Below are 22,548 nucleotides of genomic sequence, written 5' to 3'. Positions count from 1 at the left end.
TGAGGCTGTGGTGTTGGTGCAGCAGAGGAGCAGCGGTGCCTGTGGCCACTGAGCGAACACACGGCTTCACTCTCCTTCACTCACTTTAGTATATTCTTGTGACAACCCATTTTAGAGATGAGAAAACAAGATTTCAATAATCAAAATTTTATTTTGATAAAGAAACAGCTTAACTTTCTAAAAAGGGAAATAAGGAAATGGAAACTAGATCTTTTGTTTTTTTCAACAAATGTGGTTACAAAAAACGTGTGTCAACTTACTGTACTTTCCAAGAAGTTTCATATTACTCTCTGAACATCTCAAAACATTTTCCCAAAGCTTTCTGCCTTGAGAAGAATGTCTAGAGATAGAATTTTTCTCCACTTACTGGGAAATCTTCTCTCAGCTGGTACCAAAGTTATTAAAAGCCAATTTCTAGTGCTGTCTCAGTTAAAATCAGAAAAGCAAAATAGAATTTAAACACAAGACAATGCTCTTAAGCAAATTCAGTTGTGGTACATCTTCTTAAAATTTGGACACTTTTCCTTCCCTTTCCCAAGTGGCACCCTTGTTGCCAAGCATTACTGGAATGTATGTGTTTGTCCAAGAAATACATCTCAAGCCTCCTATCACTGTCTTTTGTCTTTGAAGACATACAATTACAGGCTCATAAATTAATGTTCATATATTAATTTTCTCATAGTATTAAGACCATGTCTTGGTTTAGTGTAACTTCCATTTAACACCCATTTTGGAATTGAATATTATTCTCACTTAGAAAATTATTTGTCTTTGTCTATAAGACTTTCAATGCCTTCTGTTCACCAGCTTTCTACTTCAGCTCTCCCAGAATATTAAAACCTGCTTTCATACTGATGGAGTTCCTCATGTTCATCAATAATGTTTTTCTGTTTCCTCAAAGCAATGAGTCAGTCTGCTCATTTTCTCTTATAGTAATTCTCCCTCTTTCCTTATTCTTGGCAAAGATAGAGCAAAAAAGGAACATGACATATGTCTCGGGAGTTTTCATTAAATCATATTTCTTTTATTCAGCCACACTCTTCCCATCTCATAATGTCATAAAGAAATTCATTTCCTCTACCTGGAAAGGGAGTCTACCTTACCGTTCTTATGCTTACTTCCTCCAGTGGAAAAATGAGAGATGCCCTCCACAGTTCTTCTGTCATTGGCTCACCCTTGTCTTACCCCAAAAGATTTTTCCTATACTTTTTTTAGTTCCATCAGTATCTCAGTGAGAATGCAATAGGTTTTGTTTGTTTTGAATGTAGGATTTACTTCTGCAGAGTGCTATTGTAAACAGTAGTTCAGCAGAGCTTCCAGCTGGAAACTAAGCTGTGTTTACTTAAGGAATCAAATATTTTAAGATACTTCAGATGACAATTGAGGAGGAGATGCCAGAAGTCCGTGAGATAAGGAGAAACTTCCAGGGATTTTTCCTGGGAGACTTTACCCTCAAAGAGAGAGTAAAGGCACAGTAGCTTGATCCAATGGTGATGCTTTAAGCCAGAAAGGAGGGTTTGCTCTGACAACAGCATCATTCCTGATACCAGCTTGAACTTGGGCCCAGTCACCCAATGATTCTTATGTGAGGGAGGGGAAGTTAAGAGCAGGATATATAGGGCAATCCAGACAAATCTGGGTTTAGGTCCAGAAAGCAATTTCTACTAGCTATAGGACTATGAGAAAATGATTTAGCTTCACCGAGCCTCAGTTTCCCCATCTGCAGAAGGATGAAAGTCAAAAAGACTGTTACACATATTTCTGACTAACACTGGATGTGTAAAGTAGCATTAGGGGCCTGTGTAGCTAAAGTTGGAAAAGGAAATTTCTTTCCATTGAAATGGAGAGAGCAATAGCATTTAGCTGCATTTGGGCTCTGGAGAATATATCCAAATATTAGGCTGACTTGTCACAGTGAGTGGTACCACAACAATGCCACCGAGAGTGGTACAGCTGACATCTAGAAGCAGCAGTGATAGGTGGGCATCTGACAATCACTGGCAGTCAAAAGCTTGAGGATGAGAAACTGGGCTTATAAGTGTATATTCAATATTCCCCTGTAGACTTTGAGAATTATTTGTGAAGGGATTCTAGAGATAAGTTGATTTTGTATATCTAGTTTTCTCACAGTGCATGAAAACAAACATGTTGCATAACACTGGTACCTTCTAGAAAAACCTATGTTGTGATACTTTACACATTCATGTGACACTTTATACCCCATCCACAGGAAGTCCATGACTGGTGGGGAAGACATGTCTATACATTAATGATTACAAAACCAAGGTGATAAAGCCTATGAATGAGGTTTAAAGAAGGTATTTATTTAGGAAAGAGCAAAAGGGGGCTGGAGAACTCTGTGGGACTAAAGAGTCATGAAATGTTCAAACCTTGGCATAAAAGATAGTTCATCCAATGGGCAAGGAGACAAGGGTTTCCATGAAGAATAAACAGCATGTGAAAAGGCATAGTACATGAAACTGCATGGTCTGTTAGAGGACTGTGGAATGGTGGGACATGGGTGCATTTTGGGAAGTGGGAAATGGAGAGTGGAAAAAAAGAAAACAAGCAGTTTTAACAGGAAAGATACTGAATTCACCTTTGAAAATGCTGAGTGAAGTTGATATGAGTACAGAAAAGTACTTGACCTATAGTAGGTGTATGTGTCGGAAGTCATCAGCCTATATTTTGTAGTTTAGTGAGCCAATGATTACGGAGAGATCCCTGGGTGACACTAGTATAACACGGGTAGGTGATGAAAGAGAAGTCAGTGAAGGTGAGTGAGAAGAAAAGATCAGAAGGAAAAAGGAGGGTGTTGAGGGATACTTTTATAGATGTAAATGGAGTAGACATTTTAAGAAAGTTGAATTAGTGAATAGTATCAAATGTAAATGGGAGGACAAGTGAAAAATCAGATGCAAAATGACCATGGATTTATCAGGGTAGAGCTTATTAGTGGTGTGGAAAGTCTTGGACGTCATGATCAATAAGCTTGGCTATGATATATGAGTGAGTTAGAACATTACTCCTAAAATGGGGGCGAGGGAGGGATAAATTAGGAGTTTGGGATTAACAGATACATAGTACTATATATAAAATAGATAAATAACAAGGACCTACTGTATAGCACAGGGAACTATATTCAATATCTTGTAATAACCTATAATGGAAAAGAATCTGGAAAAGAATCTGTACATATCACTTTGCTGTACACCTGAAACTAACACAACATTGTAAATCAACTGTACTTGAATAAAAAATTAAAAAATAAAATAAAATCATACTTAATGGTGAGAAATAAAGAACATTACCCATAAAATAACATGAGGTCTCATAAATGTTTAAAGTTGAGGAGAATTAAGCTGGCAAGAGGTGATGGAGGGATTGAAGATTTAGGAGCCCAAACACTGTTTAGTGACTGGTCTTATTAAGTGGTCCTCACTGCTACTCAGCAACTCATTTTAGTTTTCCACCTCTCTCCTGTCTCTCAGTCTCTCAATGGCCATTTCATATCTTCCCTTATGTTAACCACTGGACTTCACGTTTACCCTCGCATTCATTCTCTGTAGATGTCTTTACCTCACACTTCACAAGGACAATAAAAAACATCAGCCAGGTACCTGTTCTCCTTTGCCTGGATATGTATCAGAAAACGAGCCAATTTCATCAACAAACTGATAGGGGAAACAGTATCTTAAAGAGAGGTAGAAGTTCCAGTTAAGTCCCCAGAACAGAGTGAGCTAACTTCCAAGAGGGTAGCAATAAGGATGGAGAAGAGGTCTTTACCATATAAGGAGGAATCCAGAAAACAAAATGAACGGAATGGGGAGGGAAGTCAGTCAAATGAGTCTTGGGGGCTGATAATCAGAGAATATGCAGATCAGGGATACTGGAGGGGATTCAAATTCTCATCATTAAATTTCTTTCTGGGATTAGACAAGATGGCCACTACGAAAAAGCACACATTTCGTGAAGGAAGGAAGTCTTAACCGGGAGTTAGAGGTATGTGTATGGGGGTGGGAATGAGAAGAGAAGAAAGAAAAGGGGAGGAAAGCCTCCTTGCCCCTCATCATTAGCAGAGAGTCATTTCTAACTCTGAAAAGAAATACTTCTTTTTCAGGGAGAAGTGGGAAGAACACACACCATACTATTTGGTCATTAAATGAATGAAAAAGTTATAGGAATATCCACAACATTTTATTAAGTGAAAAAAGGTGAGTTTAACAAAACAGGGTGTGCACTGTGTGTGTGTGTGTGTGTGTGTGTGTGTGTGTGTGTGACAGACGGAGACACACAGACAGACCCCAAATGCTGAGAGAGGCTCTCTAGGAGCTGTGGGCATGGAGGGGATTTCAGAGGCTGATACATGTTTGGTGAGGCCTGAGGCTTATACAATTCCAGGACCTCCTTTAAGAGAAAAAGACACAAATCTGTGAATGCTAATTAGTTACAAAAGTAAATATTTGTTTAGGGGAATCCAAGCTTAATTAGCTCCACAATAAATCTGTCTCTGCATGATTTTTATAGTATTCTCTATGCTTAGTATAGCTTTTCCACAATGAGCATGAATTATTTTAGAACTAAGAACCAAAGCAGAAGTTATGTAAATGTTTTTAATGTCAGCCATGCTCTCTAATTTACTTACATTAGATCTCTTTTGAAATGATCATTAGAGACGGTTTCCAATCAGAAGGGCTGCAGAGCTTAAGAGCTTATGTTGTCATTTATGATGTATTTCTAGAAAGTCGTGCACAAAATTCCTAGCTTGAGCTTACCCTTGAATTTTATTTGATTACATAAAGCACCATAGACAAATATCCTAAAACAAGAGGAAAGTCAAAGTCAAACAACTTCTCTAATCAGGAAAACCTTGTTCTTTCATCAAAAAAATGGATGTGAGTTGTGCAGACTTTCGCAACCCAGTGTAAGTGGGTTTACAAAAACGAGGTTAGTGCCTCCCAGCAAAAGAGCTGTCGCTGCATTAAGCGTTCTTTCTTGCGGCTTGAGCTCTGCTTCCCCTGGTATCACACTTTAAACTGGAAGAAGCTTCTGCTGAGGGTTTCCTTGGTAACAGGAAGTGACTGTGTATGAGAAGTTGATACTGGTTCATTTTGTCCTCTCAGCCATCAAGGAAGTGCATTACTGTAAATGATTTGGGGACTGTCCCCATGCATTCTTCTCGGTGAACACGCTGCTGAAGGGTGTATTGAGAAACCGCGAAAGAAGATGTTTTCTTACCTTCACAGAACATGGACTTCTGTGACTTGGCATTGGTCCCGGGGTGACCCCTCTGGGATCAGGAGAAACATTCTTCTCAATCAGATCGCAGATTTTATTATCCAGCTCCATGCTTTCACATCTGCCCAGGGTACATGGGAAAGTCACATTTTACAAAGATAATTAAAAATGATTATAATTTTGTGAATGATGTGGAGGTGTTATTAGTGTATGATACCCCTCTAAAATCTCCAGTTCTCTAATTTCATTTTGTATTCATTAGTTGCTGCCATTAGAGAACTTTAAAGAGTATTGGAGTTTAATTTTCACTTTCTTGCACATTTATTCCAAGTAATCAAGTAAGATACAGACAAGTTTAGGGATTTTCACAGTCTGATAATGATGACCAGAGCTGAGCACTCCCAGTAAGCCTGATGCTTTACATCCATATTCTTATTCAGTGGGTATAACAATGCATTACCGTAGTCAGCAGTACCTGCGTTATACAGATGAGCAAACTGAGGCTTAGAAAGTTAATTAACTTACTAATTTACATGAAATCACATTGCAGAACATTGGCAGGACCAAGATCAGACTCAGATCTGTAGGGTTCTATGGCCTGATTCTGGGCAATGTTTGCTGTATGTCTTCAGTTAAACTGAGAACAAATCCCTAAGGAATTATTTGCCACCAAATGGAAATATTAGGGTCAAAGAGTATCTGGAAGTTACCTTAAAAAGAACTTAGTCCAACTTGCATCATTTATATGAGAACAAGAATGAATTGCTTACATTCCCATGACTATTAACAGGTAACATCAAAGTTTAAATCAGATTTTCTGACTCCAGTCCATTTTTCTTTCCATTATATCATGTTGGCATGATGGAGAAATATTCTCATTAAAAACACAATTCAAGGGCTTCCCTGGTGGCGCAGTGGTTGAGAGTCCGCCTACCGATGCGGGGGCCATGGGTTCGTGCCCCAGTCCAGGAAGGTCCCACATGCCGCAGAGCGGCTGGGCCCGTGAGCCATGGCCGCTGAGCCTGTGCGTCCGGGGCCTGCGCATCCGGAGCCTGTGCTCCGCAACGGGAGAGGCCACAACAGTGAGAGGCTCGCGTACCACAAAAAAAAAAAAAAAAAACTGCAAAAAACCAAAAAAAAAAAAAAAAAAAAAAAACACAATTCAAGAGAAAAATACATTCATTTTTGATTTTTATTTACATAGTTTTTTTTTTTTGGCCTTCCTCATCATTTTTCATCCCTTAAAAACAACCCCTTGGAGGCTTCCGGGAAGATGGCGGAAGAGTAAGACGCGGAGATCACCTTCCTCCTCACAGATACACCAGAAATACATCTACACGTGGAACAACTGCCACAGAACACCTACTGAACGCTGGCAGAAGACCTCAGACCACCCAAAAGGCAAGAAACCCCCCACGTACCTGGATAGGGCAAAAGAAAAAAGAATAAACAGAGACAAAAGGATAGGGACAGGACCCGCACCAGTGGGAGGGAGCTGTGAAGGAGGAAAGATTTCCACACACTAGGAAGCCCCTTCGCGGGCGGAGACTGCGGGTGGCGGAGGGGGGAAGCTTCGGGGCTGCGGAGGGCAAAGCGGAGAGATTACCGCACAGAGGATAGGTGCCGACCAGCACTCACCAGTCCGAGAGGCTTGTCTGGTCACCCGCCAGGGCAGGCGGGGCTGGGAGCTGAGGCTCGGGCTTCGGTCGGAGCGCAGGGAGAGAACTGGGGTTGGCGGCGTGAACACAGCCCGCAGGGGTTAGTGCGCCATGGCTAGCCGGGAGGGAGTCCGGGGAAAAGTCTGGAGCTGCCGAAGAGGCAACAGACTTTTTCTTCCCTCTTTGTTTCCTGGTGCGCGAGGAGAGGGGATTATGAGCGCTGCTTAAAGGAGCTCCAGAGACGGGCGCGAGCCACGGCTAACAGCGCAGACCCCAGAGACAGGCATGAGACGTTAAGGCTGCTGCTGCCGCCACCAAGAAGCCTGTGTGCAAGCACAGCTCACTCTCCACGCCTCCCTTCCGGGAAGCCTGTGCAGCCCGCCACTGCCAGGGTTCCAGGAACCGGGGACAACTTCCCCGAGAGAACGCACGGCGCGCCTCAGGCTGGTGCAATGTCCCGTCGGCCTCTGACGCCGCAGGCTCGCACCGCCCTCCGTGCCCCTCCCTCCCCCCCGGCCTGAGCCAGAGCCCCCGAGTCAGCGGCTCCTTTAACCCCGTCCTGTCTGAGCAAAAAACAGACGCCCTCCAGCGACCTACACGCAGAGGCAGGGCCAAATCGAAAGCTGAGCCCCTGTGAGCTGTGAGAACAAAGAAGAAAAAGGGAAATCTCTCCCAGCAGCCTCAGGAGCAGCGGATTAAAGCTCCACAATCAACTTGATGTACCCTGTATCTGTGGAATACGTGAATAGACAACGAATCATCCCAAATTAAGGAGGTGGACTTTGAAAGCAAGATTTATGATTTTTTCCCCTTTTCCTCTTTTTGTGAGTGTGTATGTGTATGCTTCTGTGTGAGATTTTGTCTGTATAGCTTTGCTTCCACCATTTGTTCTAGGGTTCTGTCGGTTTTTTTTTTAATAATTATTTTTTATTTTAATAACTTTATTTTATTTTACTTTATCTTCTTTCTTTCTTTCTTTCCTCCCTCCCTCCCTCCCTTCCTCCCTTCCTTCCTTCCTTCCTTCCTTCCTTCCCTCCTTTGACAACGAATCATCCCAAACTGAGGAGGTGGACTTTGAGAGCAAGATTTATGATTTTTTCCCCCTTTTCCTCTTTTTGTGAGTGTGTATGTGTATCTTCTGTGTGAGATTTTGTCTTTATAGCTTTGCTTTCACCATTTGTCCTAGGGTTCTATCCATCCGTTTTGTTTCTTTAAAAAATTTTTTTCTTAATAATTATTTTTTATTTTAATTATTTTATTTTATCTTACTTTATTTTATTTTATCTCCCTCCTTTCTTTCCTTCTTGCCTTCTTCCTTTCTTTTCTTCTTTCTTTCTTTCTTCCTTCCCTCCTTCCTTCCTTCCCTCCTCTCTTTCTTTCTTTCTTTCTTTCTTTCCTATTTCCTCCTACTTCTACTAATTCTCTCTACTTTCTCTCCCTTTTATTCTGAGCCGAGTGGATGAAAGGCTCTTGCTGCTCCAGCCAGGAGTCAGGACTCTGCCTCTGAGGTGGGAGAGCCAACTTCAGAACACTCGTCAAGAAGAGACCTCCCAGCCCCACATAATATCAAACGGCGAAAATCTCCCAGAGATCTCCATCTCAACACCAGCACCCAGCTTCACTCAACGACCAGCAAGCTACAGTGCTGGACAACCTATGCCAACCATATAGCAAAACAGGAACACAACCCCACCCACTAGCAGAGAGGCTGCCTAAAATCATAATAAGTCCACAGACACCCCAAAACACACCACCAGACGTGGACCTGCCCACTAGAGAGACAAGATCTAGCCTCATACACCACAACACAGCCACTAGTCCCCTCCACCAGGAAGCCTACACAACCCACTGAACCAACCTTAGCCACTGGAGACAGACATCAAAAACAACGGGAGCTACGAACTTGCAGCCTGCAAAAAGGTGAACCCAATCACAGTAAGATAAGCAAAATGAGAAGACAGAAAAACACACAGCAGATGAAGGAGCAAGATAAAAACCCACCAGACCTAACAAATGAAGAGAAAATAGGCAGTCTACCTGAAAAAGAATTCAGAATAATGATAGTAAAGATGATCCAAAATCTTGGAAATAGAATAGACAAAATGCAAGAAACATTTAACAAGGACCTAGAAGAACTAAAGATGAAACAAACAATGATGAACAACACAATAAATGAAATGAAAAATACTCTGGATGGAATCAATAGCAGAATAACTGAGGCAGAAGAACGGATACGTGATCTGGAAGATAAAATAGTGGAAATAACTACTGCAGAGCAGAATAAAGAAAAAAGAATGAAAAGAACTGAGGACAGTCTCAGAGACCTCTGGGACAACATTAAACGCAGCAGCATTCAAATTGTAGGGGTTCCAGAAAAAGAAGAGAAAAAGAAAGGGACTGAGAAAATATTTGAAGAGATGATAGTTGAAAACTTCCCTAATATGGGAAAGGAAATAGTTAATCAAGTCCAGGAAGCACAGAGAGTCCCATACAGGGTAAATTCAAGACACATATTACTCAAACTGTCAAAAATTAAATACAAAGAAAACATATTAAAAGCAGCAAGGGAAAAACAACAAATAACACACAAGGGAATCCCCATAAGGTTAACAGCTGATCTTTCAGCAGAAACTGCAAGCCAGAAGGGACTCGCAGGACATATTTAAAGTGATGAAGGAGAAAAAGCCTGCAACCAAGATTACTCTACCCAGCAAGGATCTCATTCAGATTTGATGGAGAAATTAAAACCTTTACAGATAAGCAAAAGCTGAGAGAGTTCAGCACCACCGAACCACCTTTACAACAACTGCTAAAGGAACTTCTCTAGGCAAGAAACGCAAGAGAAGGAAAAGACCTACAATAACGAACCCAAAACAATTAAGAAAATGGGAACTTTTTCTTTTCCCGTGACTTTTTCCCATGCATTTTATGTTTTACTTTTTGTTATTGTGATTAGTACTCTGAGTGTGCTACTGGCTATAAGGGGGAGAAACAAATTACTCAATGAAGAAGTTACTCTGTGTAAATTGTGCTTTAGATCCACAAGTCATGGTGTCTTAATTATTTCGTAATTGAGAGCTTTAACAGTTGTGGCTTAAAGAGGTAATGGAAGAGAAAAGATTTGCTCACAAAGTTTTCAGAGTAGCATTGGCCTCGGGCAAGAGTGTATATTTCTAGAGTTCAACCCAAGGCTATGTGGCTTAATAAGTTAAATAAATGTCTAAAAATGGTCTTTGCATGTCTGAAACAAAAGCCTGGAGGATAGGGATATTTCTTATAAACATGGACTCTGTTACTGCCCTCTATCTGCATTCTTGGTTGGATCCCTATTTATCTTCTCTCTGATTTTTGTGATGTGCCAGGTCGCTGAAATGATGCCACATACCCCAGCCAAACCTCTTGTGGCTGCTCCCTGGAGGAACGTGTGGACAGAGGAGCCAGATTGGAGTGGAGATAAGGTGCAGCTGCAGGTGCTGTTCAGACCGCGAAAGGTTACAGGTGAGCATAGTTCTGTAGAAACCACATCTTCCTATAACTGTCCTACGGAGTTAAGGTTTGGCCATCTTACTGGAACTATTCTGTGCCAGTGAAACATTCTCGTTCACAAGGGCAGAGCAACAGATGAGACAGGATACAGCGTCTATAAATACACACTGTTTCAACAGGAGATATTGTGATACATGCAAACCTTGGCCTTTTTGTCTGGCTGAATGTTAGCCATTGTGCAGTTCTCACCTTAAGTATGGGAGCGTGACAAGACCCTAGATTGCATGAGATGTTCCAACTATGTATTTCCATAGCAACGTGTATTTCCTACATTAGGCAGCTTATTACACTTGATTGCATGTTTACTCACCTGTATCCTCCATTAGATTAGAAACCTCTGGAGGCAGGCACTGGTTTGGCTTGCTTATCATTGTAACTCCAGAGTCTCAGAGTGATTATGAAATGTTTGACAGAGAACAGATAGTCAAGAACAGCTAGGTTTGAGGTCAACAAGGTTGCCAGGTAGTCCTGAAGGAGGGGACGCTTGTATTAAAAAGTCACGTGTAGGCTGCTCATCTGTTCTCTCTAGATGCGTTCTCTCCATGGGATCCATATGATTTCTTCCCTCCTCATCTCAGTAGTCAGCCTCTGGGAGAAGGAGCTGACAAAGTCCTAACAGCTATGGAAATTGTAACAAGGAACACAACTTTCTGTTACAAGCCATAGAGCTTTAGGCATCAGCAAGCAGGGTTCTGGAGGGATTTTGGAGTTTTGGAGTCCTTCCAAATTCCCTGGAATCAAACCTGTAGTCAGGTTGATGCTTGAGAAGAAATATAAATCAGGATAAAATCTTGTCCAAAGGCAGGTAGTAAGCATGATTCTCTCCTCTCCTGACAAGTTTTCTGAATTTTTATTGAGAGAAAAATGACACCGTTTTTAGATCTTAGATCTGCTGGATAGACTGAGCCTGGAACACCAAGGTTTGTTAGGATGTGAGTTTCTCTACTCCAGGGAGCAGGGACCCTGTTGGAGGAACAGCAGAAAGATGAAGAAGTCATGCAAATATTGCTACTCTCCCTACTATTTATTATGGGGTTGAAAACACACAAAATACACCCTCTAACAGGGATACAGGAGGGACATAGCTTGAGAGCTTTATGGGTCAATAGGGGATAGAGTCCTTGGTGTTTTTTTTTTTTTTTTTTTTTTCTTGCGTTATGCGGGCCTCTCACTGTTGTGGCCTCTCCCATTTGCGGAGCACAGGCTCCGGACGCGCAGGCTCAGCGGCCATGGCTCACGGGCCCAGCCGCTCCGCGGCATGTGGGATCTTCCCGAAACGGGGCACGAACCCGCGTCTCCTGCAACGGCAGGCGGACTCTCAAGCACTGCGCCACCAGGGAAGCCCCCTTGGTGTTTTTGTTACTATTTCTTTTGAATAGCAGACTATCATGAAGGTTGTTCTTTATTTACTTAAAATTCCATTCTTTTGAAGAAGCAGAGACTATAAAAAGTGAATACTCTTAAAGATTCAGGTGATAGGAAACATAATTCCCAACCAGCATTGTGAATAAGTTAAGCCTGTTACGTTCAGCTTGACCTGAAGGTCAAGAAAACCTTGGCATTTTAGCATTTGTATCATGCGGTTAAAGCTTTTGCACATTGCTCTGCAGAGTAAATATGCTCATGCTGATTTATTGAAAACAAAATTAAACTAGCTATACATGCAGAGCAAAATTATATATTTTATTGTGAATGTTGAATGATGGCAGAGAATGCCAGCCCAAAATATGCCACTTAGGCATAAGGATTATTTTGAACAAAAGATACTTGAAAAACAGCAGATACAAAAAAAAGCATTCTGATCTCCCCTTTTTCTTCCTGAAAACAGGAGATAAAACTCCCTTGTGAAAGATGTCCCCCTCTACTAGGAAGAAAGAAGCATTCTTATCATCAAGGATGGGAAATTAAGACAAAGAGAAATCTGTACAAACAGACCTTGTTAAAATAATTCTTATCTTCCTTTAGCCTCATCATATGTTTCAGTTACTTTTCCCTAATTGTCTTTCTTTGATCAATTTAGTATAAAAGCATTGTATACTAGGTTTTGCCATTTCTTTGAGTCTTCATTTCCTAACCTCTTAGGCTCCCATGTCACCAAAAACTTGTTTGTGCGATTTTCTCCTATTAAGCTGTCTTTTCTTGTAGAGACCATTCAAGAATTTTCCTCCCCTACACTGTACTTGGAAATAAGCATTTCAACAGGAACATTAAGTTATATATTTTACAATTGTATCTATATCAAAAAAGCAAAGTAGATAAATTAGATCTGTTACACTCATCTGATATAACCACATTTTGGTGTCAACTATAGTTTTCCTTTAATTTATCAAAATGTATCTCTTCTTTACACAATACCAAGTTGTGACATTCTCTAGGAAGGTTGGAAGACTAAACTTTGGAAGTCTAATTATAATATTTTCCATAGTATCTCATTGCTGTTTAATATTGACTATGTATTTAGGTAAAACATATGATCAAATAAAACAATATTATCTTAAAACTATTCTCTTAACTCAAATCTATATTGTTATAGCTGAATTTCATTGGGACAGATATTTGAAAGGACTTTTTTAAGGAACAGCCATTGGTAAATAATTTTATTCAAATTATTTTAAATTATTGCAAAGAAGGTGAGAAAGTGATACTTCGACTAACTATAGCTGAAGTATTAAGTAATTTAGATCCCCATATACTTGAGAGCTGTATAAAAATTTTATAATAGGAGTAGTTTACCTTTCTATTTACTTGATCTTTAAGTAATACTTATTTAAACGATATCAGTTTAAATGTGAATTTTTCACATCTGTGTTGGAGTTTCATTTCAAGATGTGACTACAGTTCTCAATTTTAATTCACCAGCAGATTTGAAGTTTGCAGCAGTACATAAAAGGTACAGAGCCAAGTGAGGCAGTTTGCAAGCTGAATCCACAGCTGATTCGTCTATGGATGGTGAGGAAATAATGGAATAAATTATGGAGACATTTCTTCTGCATAAAATTTTTGGGAGATTTCAGATTTGGTAATAGCTTTACCAAAAGTCACAAACTGACATATGACAATTTGATGTCTTATCTTGTGATCATGTGTCTCAGTTCTCTTGTCTAGCTGATAAAGTGGGAGCCACTTTTTTGTTGGATCCCTTGCATTAGTTTTGTTAGAGGTGGTACAGAATACACTGAGTCAAATCATGATGAATTATTAGTATGCATAGAGCAAACCTACATATTGAATGAGAGCTGCTTCTGAAAACTTTCTACAGAGCTATATTATAAACAGGTTCATTTGCAGTTGGAAATATTGCATTGATTAAATGATGCCTCTAGAGGGCACTCTGCATTCAGTTCAGGTAGAAACTAGTTTCTGATGTTGCTCACATTTTCTGTTATATTTGTTTTGAATTTTGAGGTCAGCAGAGAGAGAGAAGTGTGTGGTGTGTACATTTGTAATAATTGTAGCTTGTTTTTTTTACCGAATTTTAAACTTTTAATAAAAATTTTCTTTCTTTTTTAATAATTTTTTTTTTTTAATTTGCAGTTGTTGTTTAACATTTATGTAATAGACTTACACTGAATAGCTTTCCTACTATAGTGGTAAGTTAACTTTGTTAAAGATTGAAATGGTCCATATTCATTTTCTTTCTTTCTTTCTTTCTCTTGTTTTTTTCAGTGTTCATATGGATGTGAAATTGATGAGCCTAGAATTTCTTTTTGTGCTAGAAATTAGGAAATACTTAAAGAACTGGTTAAACATGGGACAATTTCACATCAAAATGAGTAATGATAAAAATGCATTATCACTCATTAAATAAAATAGGATTAGTTAATTTATGCTGATAAAAAATTTAGAAATAGACATAAATGGGGACAGGAGAAATCTTTTTTCTTTACATTAGAATACCTACTAATAAAGGTAGAAGAAATTATGGTATCAGAAATTCACTATTTGGTAGCCATCATAGTAATAATTTAAATAGGAAATATTAATGGATGCTAAAACTCATGCCTGAAATTTTGATGAGGAATGGCATCTTTACATCATTTCATAGGATTTCCCTCCCCCAATACTTAGCTAATACTAAAGGAAATACGGAAGAGTAACTTTACATTGGAGAATATTGGCAGACTCCACCTTAATGAAATGATCAAGAATAAAATCACCTGTAATGAGAAAAATCCAAACTGACCATCTGATAGGATGCATCAAAACATAGCTTCACATCTGTGGTATTCCTGCTAAAAATGTATAAAATGTTAGGTCATGAAAGTCAAGCAAAGACTGGGAAACTGTCCCAGATTGAAAGAGGCTAAAAATCATGAAAACTACATGCAATCTATGATCCTGGACTGGATCCTTCTTTGTCTAGGAAAGACACGAACAGAATAATTGGCAAAAACTTGAATGGCTTTGAGGATTATATTATAGTATTGTAACAATGTTCGTTTTCTGATTTTGATTCAAAGGGGATCAGAATTTGCCACCCTCAAAATATGGCACTTTGATATGAAGATTATTTTGAGCTGAAGAATCAACAAGTATGGTAAGAGTTATCTGCCCTCCTTGATCTCCCTAAAAGCAGGGCATCAATTTCCTTTTGTGAAGGTGGCATAAATTTTGCCCTTTTCCTATACCAGGATGAGAAGAACAACTCATCACCGGAGATCAAAAGCCGGCAACCAAAATAAGTCTGCATAAGCAAACCTTACTAAAATAGCCCATATATTTCCTAGTTACTTCCATACAATTTATTGTCCCCTGAAGCGCAAATACTATTTCCTTTGCTAAGAAGGGTATAGAAGCTCCTGAGTCTAAATTCTTCTTTGAATTTCATTTCTTTTCTGTGACATCCCGTGAAAATACAAATATTAATAAATGTGTATTCCTTTTCTCCTGTTAATCAACCTTTGTTGGTTAAATTAGCAGGCCCCTGACACTGAACATAAGAGGGTAGAGGAAAAGTTTTTTTCTTTCTTGTGGTTACATGGGAGAATGTCCTTGGTTGTAGGAAATGCACATGAAATAATCCAGTGTTAATTTATTTCTGAATGGCTCAGTTAAAACAAAAAAAAGAAAGATCTTGATACACTTAGAAATTCTTGGGAGATTGAAATTATTTTAAAATTAAAAAGTACATAAATATTAAACCTAAAAAAATAAAATCAGTTTGACACTTTATCTTATACTCAATGTAGAAATCACCTTATGAAAATGAAATTAGCATTTCATTATATTGCAGAAACTAAGACGCAGGCCAATAAATCTTCTTTGAGATTTGTGAAATTAGTGCAAACCAAAACAAAGCAAAGATGATTTAGTGTTTTGCTTTTCTAAAAGAATGTGGAAGAAGAGCATTTGTGTGAATCAAATTACTTTGATAGTCTGTTCTAGCCCAAGGATTCCAAAAATGAAATGAGCTATTTCCACCATAATATTTAAAGCCCAGGTAGGAAAAAACACAAAATAAATAAACAAAACTCCCAAACCTTGAATGTCTTCATCTTTGCTCTGTAATGTCTGGCCTCCTCTCTGTGGATTTCTCATAATAAACAAAATAAATAAATAAATAAATAAAATTAAAATTTTTGAAATCCTCAGATTATAGAAGCCTGCCTTTGGAAATGTGGGTTAGTGCTAAAATCCATGCACAATAGAAAAAGAAAAAACCCAAACTCAGGGAGACTTTTTTTCTCATTTAATTCAACAAATATTTCTTTAAAACTTCTTTATGTATTAAAGTCCATTAACCTTCAAGAGCCTATGTCCTCATGATTTTGGGTGAGATTCCAAAAGAAAGAAATGTGCATAAAGGGAGTTTTTTTCTTTCATTAATTACTTTTTTTTTAAAAACACAATGATATGACTTTTGGCATCAAGGAGTAGCACAGGGGTTTAAAATGGATTTTTAGGGACTTCCCTGGTGGTCCAGTGGTTAAGAATCCGCCTTCCTATTCAGGGGATGTGGGTTCGACCCCTGGTCGGGGAACTAAGATCCCACGTGCTGCGGGACAAATAAGCCTGCATGCCGCAACTACTGAGATTGCGCACCACAACTAGTGAGCCCGTGTGCTGCAACTACAGAGCCCACATGCTCTGGAACCTGTGAGCCACAACTACAGAAGCCCTTGCACCGCACGCCACAACTAGAAAGATCCCGCATGCCTCAACTAAGACCCGAGGCAGCCAAAAAATAAAATAATAAATAAATAAATAAAATGGATTTTTATCACAGCATTATTTTTAGATTCAAAAACTATAAAATAAAACTATTGTTGACCTTGCATATTTCTGAGTAGAGAGAATGGATCATTTATTCTTGAGTGAAACGGAAAAAAACAACACTGGTTTCTCTTTGTTATAAAACATCAAATCATTGAATTTGGAAGGAAATTATCAAGGGTCATGATTATGTGGGAAACCAGCAAAGTGAAACAGTTATTTGGTATAAATTGTTTTCTGTTCTTCAAACATCTTTACAAGATTGACATAAAAGCAATTCAGGTATTTGTATAAATGCAACTACACAAAGACTAGAGGAGGTGTTCCTAAAACAGGTTAAGTTAGAATACTTGGCAGAAAAAGCAAATCTCACATTTAACTGGCACTTTCGAGGTCAAGTGAAAAAAAAATATCATCTCCAAAGGCCAGGTAGCATTCTGTAGTGAAAACAGACCAGCAGCTGGGTGAGGTGACATTGTTCTGATGAGTGATGACGGAATAGATGGAAAAGAGTAGCATTCTACTAAAAAAACGACATTCACCCTTACTCACCTGACACTTGTTGAAATATGTACAAACACACAGTCCCCTGGCCAGGCTAGTCACAGCGATGGCAGCATCTACTGAGCCAGGCACTGCACTAAGCACTGTATATGCTTTATCGCATTCACTCCATAGAAGGCCTCCTTGAGGTAGGACTGCTTCCCCTGTCTTACAGGTGAGGAAACTGAGGTTCACAGAGATGAAGTAACTTGCCTAAGGTGAGCTCTTCTCATTGCATTTCATTGAGCAGAGCTTTCGTGTAGATTGCCAAAGGTAAAGAATTAGAAGAGATAACCTGTTCTAATACTGGTAGAAACAGATCTTTTTAATAAACAGTTCATTTTTCTATATAAGTACTTTTTAAAAAAAAAAAGACAGTAAGAAAAGAAAGGGCCACGTATGATGTTCGGTTTTTAAGAGCTAAAAATTAGGAACTTTTTCAGGAAGTAATTGTGTGTGCTTGACTGTGCAATGGAGATCATAACACAATTAAATTCAGAATTCCAGTGAAATTTGGAAAACTAAAGAATTGGTCAGACTTAGTCATTAAAAATGGAATTATAAATAGCCAGGGAAAAGTATTTAGTTGTGAAGATGAAAAGAATTAATAATTACTTAAAAATATACATTCATATCAAATATAAGTATGTATATCTAGTAGCATTTTCAGTAATAAAGATTTTTATAATATAATAGTAATACAACTTTAATATAGAATAAAATCGTGGTAAATTTACCCTTTTCCTTTCTATGCACATATATATTTTTGTAAATTGGGGCTAGGGGTATATAAAGTATTGTATTTTTTTTTCTGATTAATATATCATCAGAGTATTAAAGGCCTTTCCTTCAGTAAAGAGATCCATGAGTAGCATAGAAATTCAATTTAAAACATTCAAGAACAAATATGAACAGACTTGGCTCAAAGTATTAGGCTTAATGAACTTAAACCAGTTAGAAAGTTATCAGTACAATGTAAAAGTTGTGCTCATCAAGTAGATGGCTGTTCAGAGATAAGAAACTTGATTTTTGACTTAACTGTTAAAAGATTTTGAGTGTCCTTTAACATCTAGGGCCAAGCTTAAGTACACATAAGATCTATTCTAAGCCTAGCTATAAAGCTAAACATAACCAAAATTGTGCAGGACTTCCCTGGTGGTCCAGTGGTTTAGACTCCGTGCTCCCAATGCAGGGGGCCCGGGTTCGATCTCTGGTCGGGGAACTAGATCCCACATATGGCAACTAAAAGAGCCCGCCCGCTGCAAGGAAGATTCCACACACGGCAACTTAAGCTCCCGCGTGCCACAACTAAGACCCCGCAGCCAAATAAGTAAGTAAATAAATAAATATTAAAACAAACAAACAAAAAACCAAAATAGTGGGATTCACCCAAGAATTCTAAAGGAATTTGAGGACAAATTTAAGATATTTCCTCAATATTTATTAGCCAACACAGAAATAAGGCTTGCTAATACTATTTTAATTATGAATAGCCATGTAAGAAATTCAAAGACCTTATCAGTGAGAAGTAGAATTTATGATACAGATTTACTAACATGAAAGTAATTTAAGCAGTGGAAAGAAAAGTTTCTGTAAGGACAAATCTTGCTTGATTGATTAAATACACACATAAAATCTCTCCACTAAGATTATAGGCAAAGGCAATTTTAAAAATTGAATGCATATAAAAACGTTTTGTCATGTTTTAAAAATAGATTCTAGAAAAGAACTGAAGGGAGTAAGATAATAACAAATTTCTTGGTGAGCATAGCGATCTGGTTTCTCTTAGGGATATGGGCTAGGAAAGATTTCATTTTTTTTTTCTTTTGTAAACTACAGGAAAGGAAAGGTAAACAGTAGCAATGAATGACATTTTAATAGACTTTGCAAACCAAAATGTTAAAGCAAAAGGAATGGACTACAGGAAAGATACAAAAACTTAAAGGAATAGGCTGAAAAGTAGTACATGACCTTCATTGTAGAGAATCACATTCAGAGAACATATAACCCGAAACATATGAGTTTGATATCTGCGGCCTAAATTTTTAGTTACAAAGAGGTTTACATGGCAATGAAGGCATTGAAGATTTTTTCTTACGAATCATCCTCACAGTGCTACAGAGGTAATAAAGTAAAATAAAAAATGACTGGATTTTATCATCTATCCCTTCAGCAAATAACTATTGAACATCTATTATACGGCAGACACTCTTCCTAGTGGTTGGCACATTATCTCAATGAACAGAAAAGAAAAAAAAAAAAGCCTCCACTTGTGGAGCTTACAGGATTTCTTACAAACGGCCGCTATGACATTTTCCTGCCTCCAAACAAACTGTAGTGAATTTGCTGTCAAGTTCATTAATAAACATGTCTCAGAAGATCCAGTGAGGACCAACTATGCTGATCAAGAAGATTAACTCCCTGAAGGTTATCAAGAGTTTAGTATATCTGCTTGGAAAATATGAGTAGGTTCAAAGAGAGTGTTAACAAAATCATGGGATACGTTATGAGAAGAACACTTCCTCTCAAAAGTGACTGCAGTTGGCACTGTGACCCTAGAGTTTTTCCTCATAAAATACTCATACAGCTTTGAGGTATTTAAATAAAAAAAGAAAGAAAGAAAGAATTATGGAGCTTACTAAGAAAGAGATTATCTTTAACATGTAATGTTTTTAAAGAGGTGTTTTGGAAAGGGTATAGACCTTCTATGATGGCTAGAGATAGAAAGTTGAAAAAAAATTAGGAGGAAGTTTAGTGAAACTAGCAACAAAACAAATAAAAAACTTGGGAGAACCCAGATGCAACATGGCTGGCTCAGTTGAAAGCACTGTGCAAGGACAAGAGAGAAGAGAGAGTTCAAACAAACAAACAAAAAAAAACCAAAACAGGACAAGAAAATCCAGAGGAAATCAGGAGAAAAGGAAAGCTGAGAAGCGTTCAAGGAGATGGGGGCTGGCACCACCTTAGGAACGCTGTAAGTGAGGAATGTGAGAGCCAGGAAAAGTTCAGTAAATTATTTGTAATATCGGTAGGCTACTGAGCTTAAAGATATTATCGATGAAGCTCATTGTTACTTTGACAGCAGTTTTCATTTAAAAGTAAAAGAAGTCGGGCATGGGGCCTATAAGAAAGGAGTCTTGCTATTCATGTAGCTTGGAAATACCCCTGCCTGGCAGAAGTAAGTGGGCAGGGAAAACAAGGACTCCAGGTGTCTTGGCCATGAGTCAGGGTCAATGGATTAGAAAAGGAAGTGGTAACTGGGAATCATTGAAGATTTCAACCCATGACTAGCTGAGAAATGTGAAACTAAACTAATAACTGAACTGATTTTTATCTTCCAAATTTCCCCCCCACAGAACTGGAACCACTTGTGTGCACCTAGCTACAATGGCTGGGGAAGAACGTCCCAGAGAAGAGGAAACGGGTCATGTCAACCCCAAGACACAATGTCTGGAGTTGAAGCATCCCTCTGATACCCTCAGATAAGAAAGGAAGCTAAGGAAGCTTACTTAATCCTTCTGAGGTGACAGGGCAGGTAACTTGTCAGGGTAGCTCACTGAGGACAGTTCTGTGGGTTGCTGTGTCAGAGCACCTGGCTGGTGCTGGGGAAGGCTGGGATCTCACCCATGCTTCTCTGGCCAAGCCAGGAGCTCTTGCGTGGGGCTGCATACACCCAGAAAGAAGAGCACCTGTTTCTCAATTACACAAAGGCACTCTCTGGGCTAGCAGCGCCCTGGAAACTGTGTCCCCTGTCAAAAACCATCGTCAGAGGCAAAGCCCATACCTGGCAACATTGGGGTGGCATTTGACATTTCTTCTGTTTGTATGTTGAGACATGGCAACCACCTGCGACTGGTTCTTTAACGCCCCCAAATGGACACAGACACGCTACAGGAAATTCCTCTTGCTTTTGTTCTCACCCAAATAGGTGACACCAACCACACCTGAGAGTGGTAAACAGTGGGTTTACTGGGATAACTGCAGAAAGATTGTGATGAATAGGACACTATAAAAATTACAAATTCCCTCTGCATAATCTTAAATTAAGAAGAGGACACTTTTGAGTCCAAGATTTCTCAAAAACCTCATAGTAGGGGCCTCAACTGTCTTTATTTAGATCCAATTTCTCAAAACTGTACCTAGTTAGAATTTGCTAGGCTCAGGGGGGTTTTCCACACCTCTGAACAACGTTTTTCATCTTTACACAAAATTTTGGCAGTTGGCAGCTGTCGGGTCACCAGCAGTCTCTGGATGCAGAAAGGGACCCCTGAACACACGTCCTAACTAGCAGGCTCCCAGCTCCTCTGGTGCTTTAGGTAACCACTGCCGATTAGAAAACATCCTTTTCCTATGACAGAACAATCTAGTTCAAACAGAACTGTGGCTGACACTTACTGTGTGGCTGATTTAATGATCAGGGAATTACTGCCAGCTAACAGACATGTTGATTATCTTTTCCTCAACAGATTTTTGTTTGTTTTTTTGTTTTTGTTTTTATTCCTGGAGAGAGCTTTTTGTTCCTTTTCATCCAGCATATTTCTGGAACCCCCAGCCCAGCTGGCCATTTCAAGTCCTCTGCTCAGGCTCTATTAAGAGGAAAAACAGAACTGTACTGGAAAATAATGTATCTTAGGTGGAACTAAATCCGGAGGGAAGTATTAAAAAGCGAAACTGGCTCTTTGGATCTGCTGGGTGAGAGTGAAAGTAAAGGTCACTTTTTGGTAAGAGGCTCTGAATGTTAGTAAAAGCAGAACTGTCTGTTGGGGAAAAGAGTAGGAGTTGAAGGTCAAGGGGGAAATTTGGTGGCTGCAATAACTAGAGTTAATTTATGAATGGACTCTAGGCTTTGTCAGTGGATGCTTCTGAAGTGCCTGAGTGAGTAGGGGGCAAGAGAGGAAGTTTGGGGTGTGAGGAAAGTCCAGAAAACATGCTAATCAAATGTTCCACAAAAGGGGACAACTGGGTAGCCATATTGATACTTTAGTTAGTGCTTGGAAGGACCAGAGTAGGATTCAGCACCGAAAGCACGAGGCTGTTCCATGCAAGATGGTGTGTAGTCACTGGCCTGCTTCTGACAGAGCAGCAGGCTCCAGCATAGAACATCTGGTTGTTAGGCATTGTTTTGTGTCTCATGTGTTTAAAGTTCATTTCTAAGCATTATTTTGTATGTTTCAAAAAGCAAAACACAAAAACAAAAACAAAAAACCCCAAACAAAAAGTAATAAGCTTTCTAAGAGGAAAAGATAATTATGGTCCTTTACTCTGTGCATCATGATTTTTGCCTTAGGCAAATTTAGAGCCAGAGTTTATCACTGCTTTGGGCCATACACACATCTTTCTTGCTTTCCCA

At 39.1% G+C, this 22,548-nt stretch overlaps 1 protein-coding gene across 1 annotated transcript in view; it reads right to left on the bottom strand.

The window, feature by feature from the left end:
• Window positions 1-22,548, bottom strand: part of TNIP3 (TNFAIP3 interacting protein 3) — a 100,421-nt gene that overhangs the window by 51,572 nt on the left and 26,301 nt on the right. The window contains exon 3 of the mRNA XM_007464861.1: window positions 5,239-5,359. Coding sequence (XP_007464923.1) covers window positions 5,239-5,359 — 121 coding nt within the window. The remainder of the gene's footprint in view (window positions 1-5,238; window positions 5,360-22,548) is intronic.

This window comes from Lipotes vexillifer, unplaced genomic scaffold, assembly GCF_000442215.2.
Source record: "Lipotes vexillifer unplaced genomic scaffold, Lipotes_vexillifer_v1.1 scaffold231, whole genome shotgun sequence".
Taxonomy (NCBI): domain Eukaryota; kingdom Metazoa; phylum Chordata; class Mammalia; order Artiodactyla; family Lipotidae; genus Lipotes; species Lipotes vexillifer.
The sequence above is the reverse complement of the archived record's forward strand: the minus strand, read 5'-3'. Positions and strand labels throughout refer to the sequence as shown.